This window comes from Mobula hypostoma, chromosome 3, assembly GCF_963921235.1.
Source record: "Mobula hypostoma chromosome 3, sMobHyp1.1, whole genome shotgun sequence".
Taxonomy (NCBI): Eukaryota; Metazoa; Chordata; class Chondrichthyes; order Myliobatiformes; family Myliobatidae; genus Mobula; species Mobula hypostoma.
This window is the reverse complement of record NC_086099.1, coordinates 72,382,891-72,408,363: the sequence shown is the minus strand read 5'-3', so window position 1 is coordinate 72,408,363 and position 25,473 is coordinate 72,382,891. Positions and strand designations below refer to the sequence as shown.

The 25,473-nt window shown below is 41.0% G+C and overlaps 1 protein-coding gene across 1 annotated transcript in view; it reads left to right on the top strand.

Moving 5' to 3' along the window:
* Positions 1 to 1,061: 1,061 nt before the first annotated feature.
* Positions 1,062 to 25,473, top strand: part of dthd1 (death domain containing 1) — a 37,017-nt gene continuing 12,605 nt past the window's right edge. The window contains exons 1-5 of the mRNA XM_063042460.1: positions 1,062 to 1,352; positions 5,388 to 5,815; positions 12,991 to 13,321; positions 13,427 to 13,606; positions 22,353 to 22,587. Coding sequence (XP_062898530.1) covers positions 1,062 to 1,352; positions 5,388 to 5,815; positions 12,991 to 13,321; positions 13,427 to 13,606; positions 22,353 to 22,587 — 1,465 coding nt within the window. The remainder of the gene's footprint in view (positions 1,353 to 5,387; positions 5,816 to 12,990; positions 13,322 to 13,426; positions 13,607 to 22,352; positions 22,588 to 25,473) is intronic.

Below are 25,473 nucleotides of genomic sequence, written 5' to 3'. Positions count from 1 at the left end.
TTGGGGGTCAACATGCCTGATCTGTTTTGCTTGTTTTTTGTGTGGAAGGAAGGATTTAGGGGCTGATGTGCCTGTTCCATTTTCATTAGTCTTTTTTTGTGGGGACGTAGGATTTGGGGTCGGATGATCATACTACCTTTCTTTTCTTCCTTAATTTCACAGTTATCCAGAGAATTGAAGAATTTCAGAGTTGTATACTTAGATAATAAATTACTCCTTTCCCAGCCCCATTTCTTTACCCACATCTCTGATCGTTTTCCCTATCCTACTCTAATGCTCTTACCTTGACTATTTCCCCAAGCTACCCCCAAAGCGTAGGCTCTAATCCCTTTTCCCATACAAGATACAGATGCATTCCGATTCCTTTCCCAATACTTTGACTTCATCCAGTAGCCTTCCTCCAGCTTGATTGAATAGACACATTCTGATTCCTCACTCCCATCTTTGGATCCAAGGCACTGACCTTGACCATTTCCTGATTGCTGATGTAAAACAGACACTCTGATCCCTTTCCTACCCCTCCCAATCCAAGTTGCTATATATTTCCCTTCTGCCTTCACCTGTGTCATCTGCAGTGGTTGGCTATCCCACTATCCAAACCACTTCTTAGACATGACTACATCCAGGACTGTTTCATTCAAAAGGAGTTCTGATCTCGGTTATGTAGCTTCTTATGACCTGGGTTCCATGTACCGAGCTCATTTTGGTCTGATGAACCTAAAGTTACAATTTTGAATTCTGTATTATTATATTAACAATGTTAACTTTATTTTCTGTTCAATTAGTTGTTCACTTCTGTTGACTTTCAGAACCCTGATGTTCCAACATCAAACAAGAGCCTAAACTCAAAAGTGTCACACCTTCCAGTTCCCATGGTAACATTCAGCTGCAGGAAGTCAACAGGCACAGCAAGGAGGAGGTCCATCAGGAAGCATTTCAGCCAGCAAATATTACGCAGTACTACCAACAACCAACACTATAATTGCTTCATTTGTTCATGAAGTCTTGATCTGGGATGTGCCACTTATTCTCAGGTACTCAATCACAAGAAGCAGTGAAGCATGGAGGCAGCTACATTTGAAAACACATGCCGATCAGACAATATTTCCGATACTATTGAATTGATTCAGCAAAGGAACCATCTCCTCAAGTCTTTACTTCAGGAGAAGTGGAAGCTTTCGGAGAGGGATGAAATGGGTGTCCAGCAACATCTTCATGCGGTGTTGCTCCTGAGCAAACAAATCAGTGCTGAACTCCTGCGACAGTTCAAAAGTGCAAAAGAAGTGCTACAAATAACAACAGAAATAGTAGCCACTCTGTGCGAAGAGTACCATGCAAATACTAGGCCGGAGGTAAGAACAAAATAATGAAATTGAGCAGTTTAAAATGACAATTGGCTTTAAATAACATTTCACCCTTGCTTTACGAATGCCTTACATATCACCTCACATTGCAATGTTGTAACCTTGAATTGATCTAAAATGCAGAGAAGTTATTTTGCAACACACACAAAGTGCTGGAGGAACTCAGCATTTCAGGAGTCATCATTGGAGAAGAATAAGCAGTCAATGTTTCGGGCCAAGACCCTTCATCAGGACTGGAAAGGAAAGGGGAAGAAGCCAGCCCTAGGGTTTACTTCCCCCTTCTGTTCCAGTCCTGTTGAAGGGTTTTGGCAAAAAACATCAACTGCTTATTCCTCTGCATAGATGCTGCCTGACCTGCTGAGTTCCTTCAGCATTTTTGTATGTGTTACGCTGCTGGGTTTCCAGCATCTTCAGAATCCCTTGTGCTTATGAAGTTATCTTGTACTAGTCAAGAACATTGATGGCACTGTTACAGGGAATTGTGGTAATCCCCATCTCTGCAGAAAAGATTTACTGAGGTGATCCAAATGCTGATTGAATATTATTTTCTGGAAATATTGCAGCATCAAGTTTTATTTTCTCTAGAGGGTAGAAGCCATGGCTTTATAGTGATTTCTGAGAACATGAAAGTATTCACTGAGAGGAGGGAGGGTAGAAATTTAGCTTTAGTTGTTGGGACTATATCTTACAAGAGTGTAAGCAGCTTGAATGGCCTCTTATTTCTATATACTCAGTTCATTAACTTTAAGTTATCCTCCAGTTTGTTTCGACCTGTAGCATAAACCAGAACCAAAAGCCATAAATAGTCATTTAATTAAACTGCTAAGTAATTCAGAAGAATTAATTGTCAGCCACTTAGGTCATCGATCCTCCTGTCATTCACTTTAATGGTTGTTCAGCCATGGAAACTTATCCCTTCTCCTGAGCCAGTTCCTCATAGCCCTGATCTTTCAAAAACATATCTGTCTCTTCTTTAAATAATTCTTTGACCTCCGCCATCTTCTGAAGCAAAGAGTTCCAAATGTTTGCCTTCTCAGCTTTATATGATTGCCCCTATATCTTCTTTCTGTATTAATTTCCTCAAAAGAAGAACCCAACCATTACTAGTGCTGGCTTGTAGTGGGTACAGGATAGCGGCCATAAAATCCAGATTGATTATCACCTCAGTGCCCAGGATTTACTTTCATAAAGTACAATAGCCATGAGTAATTGAGAGCACCTCTGGCCATGAGTAACTGAAGTAACTCATCTCCTCTGAATCTCCACCTTTGTAGTCTTAATTCCAGCAGTATCTCGCCTCTTGAATCTAAAACCCAGAGTTTAAGTGGTTTCTTGTAAGTTTTTTTTAAGTTAAAGTCTTGATCAGATGTGGTCTTATCACTATCTGAAATTGCTCAGGAAATTCCTCGAAGCTCTTCCTTCTACCAGACCTGGTGTTGCTGTGTTTTCTCTCTGCCACAACCTCCTGCCATGTAGTCAAAATCTAGCACTCCTTTTCTCTCCTCTTTCAGAACAGTGTCTGCCCATGGGAAGATCAGTCTCCTTGAATGGGCAGCAGGAAACCAGAACTTTGAGACTGTCAGCAATTGCATAAGTAGAATCAATTGCAACACATGAATTGATCAATCAACTCCACAGGTCCATGTGGATGCTCTACCTATGCCACTCCAATTATACTGAATATAATCCTACAAATATTTCCTTCTACTCTGGGTGAAGACATTTATTTTGAAATTATGGTTAATAGTTGTGCAGGATTCAGTAAGAATTATTTTTAATAGAAAATATTGCCAGCAAATCTTATGCTACTTCAAGTAGTCTTTGTGTGTAGCACCTAAATCTGTAGACAGATAATTTATGTCCTGATTTATGGAAAGAAATGGAAGGACATGAAAAAGTAAGTAAATATAAATAAATGTGAATGAAAATAGATATGAATGATATCTTGGAAACAAACCACAAATCCTTGAGTGAATTTGGACTCGGAATGTTTTGGCATTATTCAGACATGCAAATGCTTCTTTTATTAAAAAGAATGCTGAAGTTTCCAAGAAATTCTCATTTAAATTTACTATCTCTAAAACTACAAAGTAGAGAAAGCAGGTATTTGCTTCAGTCTTATGTATTCAACATAGCCTTGGCAACTTTCCTGTAAACATTCTGATAACATCCAATTCAGATAATAAAGTTCACCTCCTCACCATAGCTGACTCACAACTGGTCTTATATAATCTACCACCAAAGTGAAAATGAATTAAGATCAACCAAATATCATCATTCTGCTTAAATGTCACAAAAGAGAGCATGTATATATTTCTCTTTCCTGTGACTCACAGCAAGTAATAAAGAATAATAACTCAGTAAGTACGATTATTGCTCCACTGGAAGTATGCCTAACCTGAAGGAGTTTAAATCTTCTTCTTGACAGGAGATCAGTGAGACCCTCTCTCATGGTTCCCTCTGTGATCTCTGCTAGCTTGTACTCTCTTCCCTCCCCCCACCTTTTTATTCTGCCGTCTTTCCAGTCCTGATGAAGAATCTTGGCCTGAAACATCAACTCTATATTCCTTTCAATAGAGGTTGCCTGACTTGATGAGTTCTTCCAGCATTTTGTGTCTGTTACCCTGGATTTCCAGCACCTGCAGAATACCCTGTATTTATAGAGAATAATAGAGTATTCTGGGTGCTATAAGACTGTACCTAACCAACAACAATAATTATTTGTGCACTTACATTCTATTCAAATGCAGCTTACAGCCAATAGAATATTTTTTGCAGGGCACTCTTTGTAAGAATGTAAGAACAACAATGCACAATTTGACCCCAACATAGAATTCTGATTAAAAAAAAAACAAGTAACGAGATTCTGCAGATACTCTATACCTTGAGCAACACACACACAATGCTGGAGGAACTCAACAGGTCAGGTAGCAGCTATGGAGGAGTGTAAACAGTCATGTTTCAGGCTGGGATCCTTCATCGGGATAATTGTTTAGTCCCCTCTATGGATGCAGCCTATTTCTGTGATGTTGGCATTCGTGCCATCAGGTTGGAAGCTACCCAGACGGAATATGAGGGTGGCCTCATCATGGCACAAGAGGAGGCCTTGGACCATGTCGGAATGGGAATAAAAATGTTTGGCCACCAGGGAGTTCCACATTTGGCAGACGGAAAGGAGGTGTTTGATGAAGTAGTTCCCCATTTTACTACCATTGTTACCAACCGTGCCAAGTCAACGTAGGGCTGAGCTTCAGGAGTGGAACAAAAGGATAGCAGGCAAAACCTTCTGATGAATGCTCATCAACCTGAAAAATTAACTCTGCACAGATGCTGCCAAATCTATTGAGACATCTTTTTCCCATTTTTATTTCAGATTTCCATCATTTGCAGACTTTTTTCTTTTGTTTATTTGAATACTTTTCATGACCTGGGTATAACCTTATGGAACTGATCACCTAGTAGGTGATTCAGATGAAATTATACTTGCAAATGACAGAGAAAGAAATAATGAGGTGAGAGTGAAGCTAAGTTGCTGTTGTTGAGAATGAAATTGGGTTATCATAGAAAATTGATTTTCCATAGTCTTAGAGAAAAATACAACCAGGAATTTCTGAGCCTGCAAAGCTCTAGTGGAGGACTAGGAGTTAGAGCAGCCAATTAGAAATTCATGGGCCAAATCTTGTAATATAAAAATAAACATCAATTGTCTGACTGATTTCTGTTTTACCATAATTTCTTTACAGTAAACACTGCTCTTTTGAATTACCTGGGAAAGACTAGTCATTTTCTAAACCACGTAATGATAACTATGGAAAACATTGAAATCAGTCTGCATGAAATCTACTACCAAGCACAAGAGGACATGCAGGCACCGTATGCTTCAGATCAAAGTCTGGGACTAACCAATGCAGAACATTATAAGCACAGTGAAAATTCAGAAGGCCAAAGTAGAGAGGAGAAAGAAAGCTTTCAAATGTCATTCTGTGATTCCAGAGATAATGTCAAACTGTGTGAAAAAAACAGCAAAGCTTGTCACTAGAAATGGGAAACAGTCGACAAGACTCTACTGGTAGCAACATTCATCTCCTCAGAGGAGAAGGTACAGGGAAAGAAGCTGGTGCAGTAACCACAGGAGAATGTTTGCAGATATCCAAAGTTTGCTCTGCTGGGCAAGAGAGAGCAATGAGTCAGCCTGAAATTCAGACATCAGATCAAATAAAGGATCAGTACAGAATAATAAAACAGATGGATTGTAGCACTGAAGTGAAGGACACTGAGAGAAATTTAAAATTTGATTCAGCTGGTAATCAAGATGAAAACAAAGATATTTATCTCCAAACCACATCAGAAACTGCTGGAGTCACTGAAAAACAAATAAACAAATTGCATGATAAGAATGAGGTGACTGAACTTCTGAAAGCTGAAGACCGCAGAGGCTGGTCCCAAAGAGAGTAAGCATCATTCACTTCAGTTCAATTTCATTTCTTTTGGCGCTGTCATGCTAATGAAAATATTTGGGGATGTTAAAGTTGCTCACATATCATTTGGCTTGTCTATTTTCCAGTAAATATTAGCATGAAATTTAATTTTATCTTAGATTTAGGAGAAAAATATTCACAGTTAAGAGCTTTTGGATGCCAGGGATGCCTAGGACCTCCATCTGCTTAAAATGGTTAAGGGCATAAATTCAGAAATAGTGTGAATAACATCACTTCCATGCTTATGCATATTGTATGGCTCACAAATGTCCAAGTAATGTAGGTAGAGTCCCCCCCCCCAACAGTTTATTGTTCTTCCTTCTTTATATTTGCTCAGTTAGACCAGTAGAGATGCCAGGCAGCATAGTGGAATGCTACTCGAGGGATGTGGGAAGGCAGGGAGATCCCCAGTGTCCTTGACGACTATATCTGCGAGAAGTGCATCCAACTGCAGTTCTAACACTCTGCATTTAGGAGATGGAACTGGATGAATGCCGGATCACGATAGGTAGGACCTATAAAGCGGTAATTACATCCAAGTTCAGGACACAGGAAACTGGGTGACAGTTAGGGAGAGAAAAAAAAGGAAATTGCCTTTTAAACTCATGAGAGAGCATAGGCCATCAACTTTTTGCTGTTGATGTTTCTGTAGCAGGCAATTTCATTTTTACGAGGTCGAGTTGCTAGCTCAACGCTCAACACAGCACGGATGGAAAGCCGGCTGGGTTTGAACTCAGGAGCCTTCGCTCCAAAGTCCAGTGCTGATGCCACTAAGCCAACAGCTGGGCGAGAGTCAGGGGTTAAGGAGCCAGTGCAAAGTACCTCTATGGCCTTCCCCCTCAACAACAGGTATATCACTTTAGATACTTTGGTGGGGTGGGGGACAATGTTCCCTCTAATTTTTAGTACTCAGTGCGCACAAAAAATCTTATGTTGTGCAAATTTTTTTCTTGTGACAAAAGTATGTGAGCACTGAATGCAAACATAGCACAGTTTATGTAGGTTCACAAAATATTTGACATAAAACTGTACAGAATAACAACAAAATAACATACATATTTAAGTCACTCAGTTATTTTTTCTCTCTCCTGTCTTTGGCATTTGCCCATTCTTTGTAAACTCTATCTAGATTAATAGAACTTCCATCCAATCGATAGCTTTTGACTCTCATTAACATATCCAAATGACATTCATCTAAACGGTTTCTCAGCTTGTTTCTGCACTCCACTGTAACATGCATAGCACTACTGTAACAAGTAATGACGGGTTCTTTTGCCTGAGCTTTTGTGCACCGTCCAAATGTGATTTACTTGCCAAATGACACTTCAAAAAGTCAAGTTTCCAAATATCATCCCATTTCTTTCCACTAGCAAATTCTCCAGCAACTTTTGCATCGCGACAACACAAACAGATAACTCTAGTTTCCAAATCATACATAAATATTTCTCGTAACTGAACGTTCATGACCTCACGAGCTTTCGGTGTATAGCAGCTTCTATTATTTTGTTAAGCCATTCAACTTAAAGCAAATTTGCAGTTCTTTTGCGCTTCACGCCCTTTGCTTCTTTTGAATTTACATAGTGAATCAATATTTTTTCAATAAAAACTTAGTAAGCTATCTACAGGATTTGAAACAGATCTTTGTAAACTTTACTATATGAACACTGTCGGCCAAAGTTGGCTGCTGCCGTGATGCAGCTGTACAAACCAGAACAGGAAAGGTGAGGTGACGTAAATTAGTGACGTGCATTGTGGTATTTGAAAAACCAACTAACTAGTCAACAGAAAGGTTTAGCTAAAAGATTATTTTCAATAAGTATAATTATTAATTACTACATGTGTGCACGCGCACATGTGCACAGCTTAGAGGGAACATAGGTGGGGGGTGGGGGTCGCTGAATAACCTAGCAGATGGAAGTTACAGTTGTCAGGTCTTTGGCACTGTGTCTGACTCCATGACTCAGAAGGGAAGGAGGGGAGAAGAGGTGAGCTGTAATGATAGGGGATTCGTTAGTTAGGGGAATAGAAAGGAGGTTCTATGGATGAGAATGAGTTTTCTGGATGGCATGTTGCCTCCTGCATGCCAGAGTCTGGGGCATCTCGGACCGAGTCCTTAGCGTTCTTAAGTGGGAGGGTGAACAGCCAAAGGACATCGGTAGGAAGGGTGACAAGGTTCTGCAAAGTGAGTTCAGGGAGTTAGGTGCTAAGATAAAGAGCAGAACCTCCAAGGCTGTGATCTCAGGATTGCTACCTGAGCCATGTGCTAGTGAGGCCAGAAGCAGGAAGATTATACAGTCTAACACCTGGCAAAGGAGTTGGTGTAGAAAGGAGGACATAAGATTATTGGATCATTGGGCTCTCTTGCAGGGAAGCTGGGACCTGTACAGAAGAGATGGATTATACCTGGGGTGGAAGGGGACCAATATCCTAGCAGGAAGGTTTTCTAGAGCTGCACGATAGTGTTCAAACCAGAGTTGCAGAAGGATGGGAACCAATGTGCCACAACAGTTAGGGGAGAGATGTTGTTAAGACCCCTGACAAAGCCAGGAATCAAAAGGTTGAGCATGGTGTGACTAGTGCCTTGAGCTACAAATATTTCAATGCAAGAAATATTGTAGGAAAGGCAGAAGAGCTCACGTCATGGATTAACACCTGTAATTATGATATTGTAGCCAGTAGTGAGACTTGGTTGCAGGAGAGGCATGACTGGAAACTCAGTGTTCTGGGGTTCAATTGTTTTAGATGTGACAGAGTGAGAGGGATTAAAGGAGAAGGGTGGGGTTACTAGTCAAGGAAAATGTCATGGCAGTGTTCAGTCAGGGCAACTGGATAACTCGTGAGGCATTATGGGTGAAACTCAGTAATAAGAGAAATGTGATATCATGAATGGGGCGATTTTACAGACAACCCCAACAGTCTGAGGGAATTAGAGGGAGAAACTTGTAGAGAGATTGCAGGCTGTTGCAAGAAACATGAAGTTGTTATAGTAGGTGATTTAAAATTTCCACACATTAAATGGGACTACCATATTGTAAAATGACTAGATAGGATAGAGTTTGTCAAATGTGTTCAGGAAAGCTTCCAGTGAAAGAGTGTTTGGTACTTGATCTGCTATTGGGGAATAAAACAGGACAGGTGACAGAAATTTGTATACTGGAACATTTTGCATCTAATGATCAAGCTGCACAAACTATGGTCTGCCAGTCAGGTAGTCCCATTATCCAGGATACAATCGAAGTGCTAACTTGTATTGAATGGAGCTTCTCCCCCAGCAAAGAAGGCTGTATAGTATTTAAGGCCCTTGAGAAATCAAAAAACATGGTCGTCACAGTGCTGCCCTGCTTATCCAAATGGAATAGGCTCTGTTCAGCAGATAGATGCCAGATTCGCAGACTCCAATGTACTTCTGGTAGGCAAACTGCAGGGGGTTGATGGCTGATCTGAGCAGGGGTCAGAGGTGAGCCAGAACCAGTCTCTCTGGAATCTTCATGATGTGCGAGGTCAAGGTCACTGGACAGTAGTCATTCAAGACTTGCGGTTGGCCCTTCTTGGGTACGGGGACCACACATGGTGTTTTCCACACAGTCGGGATCCTTTCCAGGCGAAGACTCAAATTCTAAGTAAAGATGCCAAAGGATAAGTCTAGTTCCTGGGTTGGGATTCTAAATTGGAAAAAGGCCCATTTTGATGGTATCAGAAAGAATCTGGCAAGTGTGGATTGGGACAGTCTGTTTTCTAGCAAAGGTGTACTTGGTAAGTGGGAGGTCTTCAAAAGTGAAATTTTGAGAGGACAAAGCTTGTATGTGCCTGTCAGAATAAAAGCAAAAGTAACAGGTGTGGGGAACTTGATTTTCAAAAGATATTGAGGCCCCAGTTAAGAGAAAAAGGAGGTGCATAGCAGGTATAGACAAGCAGGAACAAATGACTATAAGAAATGCAAGAGAATACTGAAGAATGAAATCAGGAGGACTAAAAGAAGGCATAAAGTTACTCTAGCAGACAAGGTGAATGAGTATCCTAAGGGTTTCTACAAATATGTTAAGAGCAAAAGGATTGCAAGGGACAGAATTAGTCCTCTGGAAGATCAGAATAGGAATCCATGTGTGGGAAATCTTAAATGAATTTTTTTGCATCTGTATTTACTCGGAAGATGGATACAGAGTCGATAGAAGTGAGGCAAAGTGGCATCAGCTTCATGAACGCTGTACAGATTACAGAGGAGGAGGCAAATTAGGTTGGATAAATCTCCAGGGGTGACAAGGTTTTCCCTCGAATTCTACGGGAGGCAAGTGCAGAAATTTCTGGGGGCTAGCAGAGATATTTAAATCATTCTTAGTGGCGGATGAAATACCAGAGGATTGCCAATATTGTTCTGCTATTTAAGAATGACTCTAAAAATGAACCAGGAAATTATACACTGGTGAGCCTTACATCAGTACTGGGAAAATTATTGGAAGGCATTCTAAGGGACCAGATATATTTGGTATTTGGATCGACATGGACTGATTAAGGATAGTCAACATGGCCTTGTAGCATGGTTGGTCATGTCTAACCAATCTTATAGAGTTTATTGAGGAAGATACCAGGAAAGTGGATGAAGACAAGGCAGTGAATATTGTCTACATGGACTTCAGCAAGGCATTTGACCACATAGGCGGTTGGTCAAGATGGTTCCGTTGCTTGGCATTCAAGATGAAGTAGTAAATTGGATTAGACAGTAGCTTTGTGGGAGAAGCCAGAAAGTGGTAGGAGATGGTTATCTGTCTGACTGGAAGCCTGTCACGAATGGAGCACCACAGGCATCGGTGCTGGGTGCACTGTTGTTTTTCATCAAAATCAACAATCTGAATGATAATGTAAAATGGATCAGCAAATTCTTGGAGGACACCAAGATTGAGAGTGTAGTGCACAACAAGGAAGGCTATCATGACTTGCAGAGGGATCTAAACCAGCTGGAAAAATGTCAAATGGAATATAATGCAGACAAGTGCAAGGTGTTGTACTTATGGTAGGACCAACCAGAGTAGGTCTTACACAGTGAACAGTAGGGCATTGAGGAGTGTGAGGGAACAAAGGGAACTGGGAATCCAGGTCCATAATTTATTGAAAGTGGTGTCACAGATAGATAGGGTCATAAGGAAAGTTTTTGGCATATTGGCCTTCATAAACCAAAGTATTGAGTACAGGAGATGGGATGTTATGTTGAAGTTGTATAAGACATTGGTGAAGCCTAATTAGGAGTGTTGTGTGCAGTTTTGTTCACCTACCTACAGGAAAGATGTAAAAAAGGTTGAAAGAGTACAGAGAAAATTTATAAGGATGTTGCTGGGTCAGGAATTCCTAAGTTATAAGGAAAGATTCAGAAAGTTAGGACTTTATTCCTCGGAACGTAGAACATTGAGAAGAGATTTGATAGAGGTATACACGATTATGAGGGGTAGTAGGGTAAATGCAAGCAGGCTTTTTCAGTTAAGGTTGGGTAGATCTACAATCAGAGGTCATGGGTTAAGTGTGAAAGGTGAATCGTTTAAGGGGAACATGAAGGGAAATTTCTTCGCTCAGAAGGTCGTGAGAGTGTGGAATGAGCTGTCAGCACAAGTGGTGCTTGTGAACTCGAATTCAACGTTTAAGAGCAGTTTGGATAGATAGCTGGATGGTCACGATATGGAGGGCTATGGTCCCAGTGCAGATTGAGGGAAATAGGTGGTTTAAATGTTTCAGCATGGAATAGATGGGCAGAAGGGCATATTTTTGTGCTGTACTTTCCTATGACTCTCTGACATCAAATCCTGCTAAACTGTAAAGATGACCAACCCACCTTGGTCAACTGAAATGCCAAAGAAATTTGCCTTTAATACATCTTTTAGGCACTGCTGTAATCTGGATTAGATCTGGAATAACATAGCAGGTGTCAGGGTTCTATTAAAAAGTGGAGTACTTTGGTGACTAGGTTGCTTTACCAGGATGGTGCCTGACTTAGAGGGCATGAGATATGCAGAAATATTGGACAAACCAGGGTTGTCAGCACTAGAGCAGCGGAGTCTGAGTGGAGACCTGATAGAGGTTTATAAGGTTATGAGAAGCATAGAAAGAGTAGACAGGCAGTAGCTTTTTTCCCAGGATTGAAATGTCTACTACAAGAGAACAGGTGAGAGTGAGTACGTCCAAAGGAGATGCAAAAGGTCTCGGCTGGAAATGTCGACCGTACTTTTTTCCACAGATGCTGCCTGGCCTGCAGAGTTCCTCCAACATCTTGTGTGTGTTGCGTTGGGCAGGTTTTTTTTATATATACAGGGGGTGGTGAGTGCTTGGATTGCACTGTCAGTGGTGGACGTGAAGACAATTACATAGGAAGTGTCTAAAAGGCCCTCAGACAGGATGTGCAGCGAATGGAAGGATATGGACATGGTGTAGGCAGAAGTGTTTAGTTTAGTTTGGTACTTAATTACTAGTTCAATTAGTTTAGCACATCTTGGACTGGAGGTCTGTTCCTGTTCTATGTTCTGTGTTCTGCCATATAAGATCAAGAAAGTTCATCTTTCTTCGTTACAAGGCATAAAATCTAGGCTGTCACTTCTGAACAACGTAGATGATTAATATCAGTTTGCTGTTTTTTTGGAATCTTGTTCCCTTAAATTGGTTTCCACAATTTCCATATTATAATGGTGATATCATTTGGTAAGTCTTAACTTCAGTGAAGTTAAGAAAAGCATCCTACCAATAGAAGTACTTAAGCTCTACAGTTTGTTCCTTCTACTGAAATAAACTACTAGTAGTAGTAGTAGTACTGAAATAAACATAGAATATGAAGGGTTTCCTCAGTAAGCCAAGACAGTTGCTGTGAAGGAAAAAAAAACAAAGTTAACATTTTGGTCATTGACTCTTCAACAAAACTTGATATCTGAAATTGTTTCAAATGACGATACCAAACAAGTGATTCCTGGACAAGATTCCCACACAATGTAGAATGTGGAAGAGTTGAATATACCGTATATTTGCAAATACACAGAGTTCTAAATTAGATCCAGATCGTCGGGAGGAAGATATATGTGTGGGGGAGCCCGAGGGGTGGGGAGGAGATGAATGATAATAACTATCACTTGAGACAATTGTTCAATGAATTATAAGTTTTCCTTTCTGTTTTTAAGATTGTTTGCAGAGTTGGATAGAGGAGATGAGCCTCAAATTGGCTGTTATGTCACTGCACCATTTCTCATAGCCCAGAGGCTGCTGTGCAAAATAATCAATGAAAGGGGCCCCACGGTTGTAAGTGATGACGAAGAATTGGTGAGCAATGTGATCAGCATTCAGTGTACTGACTCCAGGATCGGGAATCCATTCCCCTTAAAGATTGCTATACCATTCTCTGCTTGGTATCGGGGTAATTACCATAATATTATGGTAAAGGCATCAGATACAACACCACATTCAAGTTATTTGAGTCCACTTTCCTTAGAAGGTGTGTACAATAGGCACAAGGTTAGTAAACAATTTACACTTTGTACAGAACACTCACAAAATAACAGCAGTATAAAATAAAAATTAAATTATATTTCTCCTATGTACCTTACTTTTGTTTTCTAGAAAAACTGTGCAGATATTAAGATATATAAGCTTGGCATCTTTTCAGTTATATCCTGCTTAAGAAAAGAGACATTTACTGTACCACGGACAGGTTTAGCCCTGAAGCTCAGTATGGACTCAAGAATTACACTGAACTACTTCCCTGGATCCTTCAGTACCTCAGTGGTAGTTCAATCAAAGGTAGGGAATAATTCACCAAAATCTTCCTTTCTCAGTCCAATTTTTAGAAAAGATTTTAGCCCATTGCTGGCTCTCATTTAAAGTTAAACATAATCATGGAATGTAGAAAAGTACAGCATGGGACAAAGGCCTTCATCCCATGTTGTCTGCACTGAATACGATGCTAAATTAAATTAATTATCTTCTGTCCGTACATGATCCTTATCCATACGCTCCCCACACAGTTATGCGTCCATGAGCTTCCTTAAAGCCACTGTTGTATCGGCTTCTATCACTCCCTCTGGCAGTTGACCCAGTACCTCCATTCTCTGTGTAAAAAAATACCTGCCCTGCACATTTCCTTTAAACTTTTCCGTTTCAATTTAAATGCATGTCTTCTTGTACTTTACATTTTTATGCTAGGAAAAAAGTTCAGACTTCTACCCTGTCTATGCCTCTCATAATCTTTTCTATCAGGTCTCCCCCAGCCTCTGACACTCTGGAGAATACAACCGAGCTTTGTCCAATCCTTCTCATAGTTTATACTCTCTAATCCAGGCAGCATCCGGGTAAACTCTTGGTGAACACTTATCTAGCAAAAGCTCAATTCTTGGTAAACTCTTGGTGAACACCCTGGTAAATGCTAATTTCTCTCCAAAACCCCATGTCCTTCTTGCAGAGGGGGTAACCAGAATTGCACACAGTACTCCAAGTGCAGCTTAACCAAATTCTTATATGACTGCAACATAACTGGAATTTCAAAATCTCTCTCATAATGTAAGCAGTTAGGTAGGTAAGTTTACCTTCTGTGTTTTTCACAAGATCTGTTCAGGCAGTCATGGATTTTCTAGCAGCTGTTTTGAAGTAAATGGCGTCAAAACTGTGCTCTTTCCAATAAAAAAGAACATCCTTAATTACAACAGGAGTGCACAAGAATGGGTGAAATATTAATGGTGCATACTTCACACAGGATTTAAGAGGGGAATGTGTGTGTTGACACACATTCTCCTCAAGATACTGCTGACTGTTGTACAGGTTTCCACCTCTCTGACCACAGACAGTTCTGGTATTTCAACTGAATGCACAGGTCTGGATTGCAGCCTGCGCCAGCAGAGATAAGAATCAAATGCATTGTAAAAGTGCACACAAAATGCTGGAGGAGCAGGGCAGACAGCATCTATGAAAAGGAGTATAGTCCTGCAGTTTTGCTGAAGGGTCTCAGTCTGAAACTTCAACTACACTCTTTTCCATAGACTCTGCCTGGCCTGCTGAGTTACTCCAGCATTTTGTGTGTGTTGCTTGGATTTCTAACATTTGCACGTTTCTCTTGTTTGTCATTATAAAATATGCTTGATCTTTATCATGTTTACAAAAAAGTGTGGGCACGTGGCCAAGTGCTTAAGGCATTGGACTAGCGACCTGAAGGTCATGAGTTCAAGCCCCAGCTGAGGGAATGTGTTGTGTCCTTGAGCAAGGCACTTAATCACACATTGCTCTGCGACGACACTGGTGCCAAGCTGTATGGGTCCTAATGCCCTTCCCTTGGACAACATTGGTGTCGTGGAGAGGGGAGACTTGCAGCATGGGCAACTGCTGGTCTTCCATACAACCTTGCCCAGGCCTGCGCCCTGGAGAGTGAAGACTTTCCAGGCGCAGATCCATGGTCTCGTAAGACTAACGGATGCCTTTTATTACAAAAAAGCAGGCATTGAGAGTACATTCTCATGTACGAACATTAACCTGGTGTGCAAATCAAAGTGTGCCTCAGGTTTAGTTCTCCCAGAGATAAACAAAAAGCATAAAAGCCCATTGAAATACCTTCCTCTATTGGTCCAACACTCCCTGTGGCTTCATTTAATGAACCTCCAAATGATTTTGTCCCATGACAAATGGTTTTAAGGCTTTATAACTCTCTCAGCAATACTGATCATTAATCAAATTGGTATAATTGATCTTGTTTAAGTTACCTGACACTAATTTAACTCCCTGTCCAATCTCTGAATTCATGCAGGTACTGAGTGCTTTCTATCTCCACCATTTTGTTCAGAATCAGAAATCAGAATCAGTATCAGGTTTATTATCACTGCATGTGATGTGAAATTTGTTAATTTAGCAGCAGCAGTTCAATCCAGTACATAATCTAGCAGAGAAAAAATAATAAATAAACAAGTAAATCAATTACGTATATTGAATAGATTTAAAAAATGTGCAAAAACAGAAATACTGTATATTAAAAAAAGTGAGGTAGTGTCCAAAGCTTCAATATCCATTTAGAAATTGGATGGCAGAAGGGAAGAAGCCATTCCTGAATCGCTGATTAGATTAGATCAGATTCAATTTTATTGTGATTGTGCCGAGTACAGATACAAAGCCAATGAAATGCAATTAGCATCTGACCAGAAGTGCAAAAGAATAGTATTATTTACAAAATAACTGCAAATAAAAAGTAAGTGCTATAGCATACAAATATAAAAGTACTGAGACAGTCCAATATGGATGCAATACTGCTTAGCGCTGTGTTGTGAGGTTCAGCAGGGTCACAGCCTCAGGGTAGAAGCTCTTCCTGAGCCTGCTGGTGCAAGAGCGGAGGCTCCTGTAGTGCCTACCGGATGGGAGGAGAGTAAAAAGTCCATGGTTAGGGTGAGATGCATCCTTGATAATGCTTTTCGCCCTGCCCAGGCAGCGTTTATGGTAGATGTTCTCGATGGTGGGCAATTGGGTGCCGATAATCCGCTGGGCAGTTTTCATCACCCGCTGGAGTGCTTTGTGGTTCGATATGGGACAACTGCCATACAACACTGAGGCTACGTCCACACTAGACTGGATAATTTTGAAAACGCCAGTTTCACGTAAAAACGATAGGCGTCCACACCAGGCATTTTTGAAAATACCTCCGTCCACATTAAAACGGGTATTTAGGCGAATCTCTTCCTACTGGGCATGCGCAGGACACATCTACAGAAAACAAGCAAAGAGGAAACAGTATACTTGGTGCGCATTTGTCCAGTTACAGACTAGAAAAACTTAAAAGGAAATTGCCAAACGACGGACAGCTGTTGGCTCTCGCGCAGGAGGACTTAAAACTAAAAATCAAATACTGGAGTGTATGGAGGCAACAGACAGGGAGTTCACGGACAGTATGACCCGGCTGACGACGAACATTGAAAAACTGACTAACTCTGTTGCAAAGCGATTTGCAATGATGAGGAATATAATGGCTCCCCTCAGTACTTTTCACCGCCACAATACCCAGCCTCACAGCCACTACAATAGCTACACATATGGACACACAGACCCCCGGGTGGCCCCATCAACATCTTCCCCACTCCCACAGAGGGGTCACCCTGGAAACATTTCCTTCAGCCATAGTCTCTTCACTGATGAAAGGGACAACAGCTACAATTAAATGTAATAAGGCTTGTTACTGGGCAATAGTGAAATTTGCTGTTACCTCATTTGTTTGTCTTTACTTTTGCCATGTCTTTCTATATTATTTTGCTGTATTTAACATGTGCAATAAAACGAGTTACTGGGCAAAAGTGACTTTATTTTTACCTGAGTAAAAGTGAAACTTACAATTTTCCTTTTTTATTCTTGACATTTTCACGTCTATGCCAAACATAAGCTACTACTTAAAAATGACAGTTTGGAAGTAGTGACAATTGAATCTATTGAATGTTTGCACAAGCAATACATTAATAAAGCACCTTGTTAAATGTATAAAACATGTCTGCATCAGTGTTATCTTGTGTTTCCATACAAGGTTACATGAGGCTGTTACACATCTATTGTCAGATATTGTTGTGGTGTTTGGAGGTTGCGTTCAAGAAAACAATGAAATGCCACACTGCCACCACCATCTGTTCCGGCACGTCACGACAGCGGTTTTAAAAAGCTCCGGTTACTCCGTACACACTACACCGCCCAACCGGCGTTCTCAGATTTAAACACTCTGGAGAGCGTTTTAGAAAAGCTCCGTTTTCGGGGGAGGAAAACGCCGTTTCAGGTGGACGGAGGGTGAAAACGAAGAGAAAAATCTTTGGTTACGGATTTATCTGGTCTAGTGTGGACGTAGCCTGAGATACAGTTGGTGAGAATGCTCTCAATGGTACAACAGTAAAAGTCCGTTTGTATCCTGGGACAGAGGTGAGCTCTTTTGATGCTCTGCAGGAAACAAAGGCGCTATTGCGCCTTTTTGATCAGGATGGAGGAGTTCAGGGACCAGGTGAGATCATCTGAAATGTGGACACCAAGGACTTGAGTGTGTGCCTTCAGGCTTCTGTACCTCCTGCCTGATGGTAACAGTGAGAAAAGGGCATGCCCTGGGAGCTGGATGTCCTTAATGATGGGCTCTGCCTTTCTAAGACACCTCTCCCTAAAGATGTCCCGGGTACTTTGTAGGCTAGAACCCAAGATGGAGCCAACTAGATTTACAACCTTCTGCAGCTTCTTTTGGTCCTATGCAGTAGACCCCCATACCAGACAGTGATGCAGCCTGTCAGAATGCTCTCCATGGTACATCTATAGAAGTTTTTGAGTGTATCTGTTGACATACCAAATCTCTTCAAACTTCTAATGAAGTATAGTCACTGTCTTACTTTCTTTATAACTACCATCAGTATCTTGGGACCAGGTTAGATCCTCAGAGATCTTGACAACCAGAAACTTGAAGCTGCTCACTCTCTCCACTTCTGCTCCCTCTATGATGATTGGTATGTATTCCTTTGTCTTACTCTTCCTGAAGTCCACAATCAGCCATTTCGTATTACTGATGTTGAGTGCAAGGTTGTTGCTGTGGCACCACCCCACTAGTTGGCATATCTCACTCCTTATGCCCTCTCATGACCACCTGTGATTCTACCAACAATATCTGTGTCATCAGCGAATTTATTGATGGTATTTGAGCTATGCCTAGCCACATAGTCATGTGTATATAGAGGGTAGAGCAGTGGGCTAAGCACACAGCCCTGAGGTGCACCAGTGTTGATTTTCAGCGAGGAGGAGATGTTATCACCAATCCACACAGATTGTGGTCTTCCGGTTAGGAAGTCAAGAATCCAGTTGCAGAGGGTGGTACAGGTGCCCAGGTTCTGCAACTTCTCAATCAGGATTGTGGGAATGATGGTATTAAATGCTGAGCTATAGTTGATCAATAACATCCTGTGTAGGTGTTTGTGTTGTCCAGGTGGTCTAAAGCTGTCTGGAGAGCCATTGAGATTGCATCTGCCATTGATCTACTGTGGTGATAGGCAAATTGCAATGGGTCCAGGTCCCTGCTGAGGCAGGAGTTCAGTCTAGTCAAGACCAACCCCTCAAAGCAATAGTCATTAAGGCAGCCCACATTATTCTCCTTAGGCACTGGTATAATTGTTGCCTTTTTGAAGCAAATGAGAACTTCTGCCTGTAGCAGTGAGAGCTTGAAAATGTCCTTGAATACTCTCGCTAGTTGGTTGGCACAGGTTTTCACAGCCTTACCGGGTATTCCATCAGGATCCTCCGCCTTGCGAGGATTCACTCTCTTTAAAGACAGTCTAACATTGGCCTCTGAAACGGAGATCACAGGGTCATCAGGTGCAGCAGGGATCTTCAAAGCTGTAGTTGTGTTCTCCCTTTCAAAGTGGACATAGAAGGTGTTGAGTTCATCTGGTAGTGAAGCATCTCTGACATTCATGCTATTGGGTTTCGCTTTGTAAGAAGTAATGTCTCAATTAGATAGATTAATATATGGAAAGCATTTGATATTTCTGGGCCCATATCCGATGGAATGCAGAAGGATGGGGATAGGGTAGGGTTGAAGAAGTCTTATCGAAACCTACCAGATACCGAAAGCCTTGGGCTGTGTGGACATGAAAATAATGTTTCCGTTAGTATGAGTCTCCATGATCGGAGATCACAATGTCAGAATAAAGGGTGTCCATGTAAAACTCAAATGAGGAGAAATCACTTCAGCCAGAGGGTAGTGAATCTGTAGAATAGCCTCGCAAGGAGGACTTTGGAGGCCAATTCATTGTGTACATTTAAGGTGGGTTCTTATTTGTTATGGAGAAAAGATGGGTAATGGGTTTGACAAAAATTAGCTATGATTGAATAGCGTAGGAGACGTGATGGGCCGAATGGTGAATTCTGCTTCTGTATATTGTAGTCATATGGTATTGCAAGTAGAACTACAACAAAAACTTTCTGTAAATTTGAGTGGATTATAAAGAGACTATATAATCCACTTATTAAATTTTCAGAGGATTAAAAGGATCAATCAATATCACAACACCATCATCATAAATGGAGCTGGTTGGGTCATGCAGACTTCCAACACTAGTGCTGAGAGGTGCAGTCAAGGTAAACTTTGAATTATCTTGGAGGTCTGGGGAAAGAGGTGATCTCCAAACTTCACAGAAATAATTGAGATATTGCATTTACACTCAGTAGCAACTTTATTAAGTGCCTTCTGTACTTAATAAAGTGGTCACAGAGTGTACATTCATGGTCTTTTACGACTGTAGTTCATCCACTTCAAGGTTCAGCATGTTGTGCATTCAGCGCTGCCCTTCTTCACACCACTGTTGTAACACATGGTTATTTGAGTTACTGTCACCTTCCTGCCAGCTTGAACAAGTCTGGCCTTTCTCCTCTGATCTTTCTCATTAACAAGGTGTTTTTGTCCACAGAACTGCTGATCACTGGATTCTTTTTTTTTTGGTTGTTTTCTTCACCATTCTCCTGGACTGTATCTGAAAATCCAGGAGATCAGCCGTTTCTGTGATGCTCAAACCACCCTATCTGGCACCGACTACCATTCCACAGTCAAAGTCACTTAGATCACATTTCTTCGCCATTCTGATGTTTGGTCTGAACAACAACTGAACCTTTTGACCATGTCTGCATCCTTTTATGCACGGAGTTGCTGTCACATGATTGGCTGATTAGATACTTCCATTAACGAACAGGTGTACAGGAGTACTTAATAACGCAGCCTTTTCAGTGGCTGGGACAACCTGAACTAATTAGAAGCAACAACAAAATTCAGCCATATACAAATCCTCCCCAAATTACCAATGCCCAATTTATGTACAGTCTGTGCATGCAAATAAGCATTTGGGGGACTGGTGGGATGGATTTTCTGGCTGCTGGGGGGCTGCAGGTTTCTTCTCCCTTGTGAGAATTCAGTTTGCAGCCACATGTTCAACATGCAGATACCACCGTTTTAAAGCAATAAAATTCACATATAAAATTAAATGAGATGATGTTGCCTTTGGGATTTCCATAGTCTGTGATCAAAGATTCAAAGATTCAAAAACCTTTATTGTCATCCTAACCGTACATCAGCTCTGCAGGCAGAATGAGACAACGTTTCTTCTTCAGTGATTTTGTGATTCGCTGGCTATGTTGCAGTAAGTAATTGGAAGAACATCTCTGGAAATTCAAAGCACATGTCCAAATTCTGGAGGAACTCAGCAGGTCAGGCAACATCTATGGAAATGAATAAACAGTTAACATTTTGGGCCAAGACCCTTCCTCAGGACTGAGAAAGAAGTGGGAGAGACACCAAAATAATGTGAGGGGAAGGGAAAAAGGATAGCTAAATAGGTAAAGCCAGGTGGGTAGGAAAGGTAAAGGGCTGTAGAGGAAGGAATCTGATGGGAGAGGAGAGTGGACCATAGTTAAAAGGGGAGGAGGAGGGGGCTGAGGGAGAGGTGATTGGTAGGTGAGAAGAGGTAAGAGGCCAGAGAGGAATAGAAGAAGGGGTGGGGGGTATTTTGTTTTACCGGAAGGAAAAGTCGATCTTCATACCATCAGATTGGAGGATACCCAGACGGAATATAAAGTGTTGCTCTTCCACCTTGATGGTAGCCTCATTGTGACACAAGAAGAGACCATGGACCAACATGTTGCACTGGGAATGGGAATTGCCTGTTGCCGGGGTCGGGGTCAAAGCGCTTGGCAGAGATGGTGCTCGGTGCTCGGTGTCAGAGAGCTGGTCGGAGGCTCGGAGTTTTCGGACGGGCTTGGAGTCGGACTGTGGTTGGATGATTCCAGGATGCTGCATCGGCAAGTTTGTGGTGCTGGAGGTTCACCGTCTATGTGAGATGATGGGACTTTCGAGAGACTTTGAGACTTTTTACCATGCCCATGGTCTGTTCTTTATCAAATTATGATATTGCTTTGCACTGTTGTAACTATATGTTATAATTATGTGGGTTTTTGTCGGTTTTTCAGTCAGTTTGTCATGTGTTTCTGTGATATCATTCTGGAGAAACATTGTATCATTTCTTAATGCATGCATTATTAAATGACAATAAAAGAGGACTGCATGTCCTCATAATCATAATCATAATCATAATTGAATTGCTAGGCCACCGGGAAGTTCAACTTTTGGTGGATAGAGTGGAGGTGCTTGGTAAAGCGATCCCCTAACTTATGACAGTTCTCACCAATGTAGAGGATGCTGCATCGGGAGCACCAGACATAATAGATCATCCTTGCAGGCTTGCAGGTGAAGTACTGTCTCGCCTCGAAGGACTGTTAGAGTCTTGAATGGAAATGAGGGAAGATGTTTCTGCCAATAATTATTTCTCTGGAAGCTATTAGCAGATAAATTGATTGGGTTTCTAACCATGGAAATCTAGCCTAAATCATACCCATCCATATTTAGCAGTTGATTTTACCTACTGTCAAAATTGATCTAAACCTATCCTTATGAACTTCAGAAATAATGTGGGTTGAAAATGGACTGGATTATTTATCTTTGTATTCCTGTTTGTTCTCACAGATTCAGCGAATTGATTCAACATTGTTGAATGTGATGAAATCAAGAGACGATAGCTTTCACTCCATAATCTCCACTAGCCCTCTTGTTCATATCAAACACCCATCTACTCAGCAGTTTTGGAAATCAATTACCATCACTCTGCCCTGTCCACCAAACTCGGGTAAAAAGAGATTAGGAGATAAAATCCTCGGGCAGCAACAGCAGCAGCACGGAAGAACAACAATCTTTGCTCTCGGTAAATAAAGGGTTTTATTGTTATGCACAGGCATAAGCAGTTGGAAGATGAAGACACGTGAAAAATAAGAACTTTTATTAAATTAGTTGAAATTTACAAAATAATATCAACAAATATGAAATGAAGAGTAAATTAGAAATAAAAAATGCTGGAAGTACTCAGCAGTATCTGAGGAGAGAGAAAAATTAAGATAATATTTCAGGTCAACAGAACATTTATTTGCATTTTGTGTAACAGAATACATTTGATATGCCCTGCAGCTTTCTTTATATATTCACACTGTCCCTTCACAATTCTTAGGTCAATGAGTGCACCAGCACTTTTCCTGAAGCTGCCGGGCTGTGAAGATCATGTTGATCGTGCTCCTGTTCTTCCTAAATCCACACTGCGATTCAGGCAACATTGACTCGGTGATGTTGCTAATGAGTCTCTGAAGCATCACCTTAGCCAGGACCTTTCCAGCAACAGAATGGAGTGATATGCCCCTACTATTGCCACAGATGGCCTTGTCACCCTTGTTCTTATAAATGACGATGATGTTCGCATTTCTCCATTGATGTGGGACGTTCTCATTAGTCCAGGCCTTGGTAATGTACTGTAGAGGGTGCACATACACATGTACCCTCCGTTCTTCAGTAACTCAGCAGAGATATTGTCAGTGCCAGGGGACTTGTTCTTAAGGGAATGGGCAGCTGATAGAACCTCCTGGAAGGTTGGTGGTAGACTGAGGTCGTGGATAGGAGGAAGTTCAGGCAGTTCGTCCAGGATGGTGGGGTCTGCGTCAGAGTCCTGATTAAGCAAGGTGTTAAAATGCTCAGCCCGCCTCAGCAGAATGGTATTCTGATTCTTCAGAAGTGTTAGACCATCTACTGTTTTCAGAGGAGTAACGCACCGATTTCTTGGGCTGTAGATGGTTTTGACAGCATTGTAAAAATTATGCATGTCGTTATTATCTGCAAAGGCATGTAATTCAAGCACACCTGTGCTTCTCTGCTTCTGAAGAGGTGGGCTGACCTCACCAGCCCTCAACACCCTGAAATTAGAGGGTAAAGTCTGTGTGAGAATCTGTCCACCTGTGACATAGTAGGGAGGTCTCAGCTCCCACTATGAGGACCAATCTGGTACAAAACTTCATCTTCTGTCAGAACTGTTCCTGATGTCAGGAGTTTTAAATGTCTAATATTTGGATGCATTTAAAATTAAGTAACTAAAACACTTTATGATCACATATCAACATTAAGGAAAGTTTAAAATCATGAAATTAAATGAAAATTAAAAAGTAGCTAACTCTTCCTGTTGCCTTCTAAATTACTACAAAATCGTACTGATAACAGGTTTTGGAACCTGCACTGGGTTTGACGTAACACAAGATCCAGAAGAGAAAATGTTCTTGAGCATAATATAAAGCTCTGTGCAGCTCAATGACAATGGGATCAGAAAGATTTGGTCCTCTGAATAGTCCAGGACTCATGACATGTGTGTGGATGTCTGTGCTATTAGGTAGGATGCTGCTGGCTCTGTTCAGGACCGTTTGCCACAAGCAGGATGACTTGGCTTATCACTTTTTTTTCTTTTTGGAAGCAGCACTTGATTTTTTATTATAAAACTGCTTCAGTACTTTAAATAGTCAGTTATAGGAACCACGCTCCCATCTGATGCAAGTCAACAACATTTTTTTTCTGATAACCCCTTGGATCTCTTATTCTCTTAAAATTGCAAAGCAACTGAAAGTTATCGTAACTGAAATGTTAAGAAAAAGGAGGCAGTCAGAACTATTACTAAGGACTGATAAAATTTTCTGTATGGCTTTGGAAGGGTCTTGCAACCTTCTTGTAAGACTGAGAAGACAGAAACTGTAGAAATAAAAGACAAAAACCAAAGTAGAAACTGAAAGTGCCAGAGAAGTAACAGAGCAACTTTGCATTGGGCGCCAAACTTGAGTACTGGTGTTATTAAAATGACACTGTCTAGGGACATTGTCACAAATGTCATTTTTTTGGCCTATTGCATTGCCTCATATCAATTAGTTTCCACTGCACTCAGCCTACAACAAAAGGAAGGCTGTGCTGAGGTTGAAAAATGTGTACATACCATGGCACAACATTGGATCTGCCTTTCTCCTGAACTAGACTATGAAATCACTGTCGGGATTTGAAGGTACAACAATTTGCACAAATATGAACATTGATCTCATAGATGGCTGTAATTAATCAGTATATTCAGGAAGAGTTTCAACTTGGGATGTCTGCTCTCATACACTAAGGAAGGAAAGGCTTGCATTTATTCTGCATTTTATGTTTCATAGCCAGTTAATATTCTTCGAGTTGTAAAACTGAGAGATTAACTATGGGTAGGAAGTTGGTTTTACGGGCGGAAAGTTGCAGGGATTAATTTCAATAACAAAAGACTATTTATGTAACAATACAGCTTCATTTTTGCTCTATTTTTATTTTTGTTATTTTTTTTGTTTATAGAGAGAAAAGGTTCTTAGTCATTCAACAACAAGTGTGAACAAAGTACCAGGTAAAAAGAATTGATCATTGGCTTTGAAATTGTTTACACTGCCTCCAACTCTACCCGTAAGCAAGAACATTTTTTGAGGAATTTTGCTAGCATTGTAAATGAAAATGAACAACTTTACCTCAATTCATGACCACATCATCCTGAAAATAGTGCCATGAAGTAACATGAAAGTAAATAAGATGTTTCAGGACATTATTATCCCTGAAAATCCCTAGGTGACAGAGGTTTGTGTTGAGGAGCACTTCAGTTCCAGTGATCACAATGCTATTAGTTTCAATATAATTATGGAGAAGGATAGGTCTGAACCCAGGGTTGAGATTTTTGATTGGAGAAGGGTTAACTTTGAGGAGATGTGAATGGATT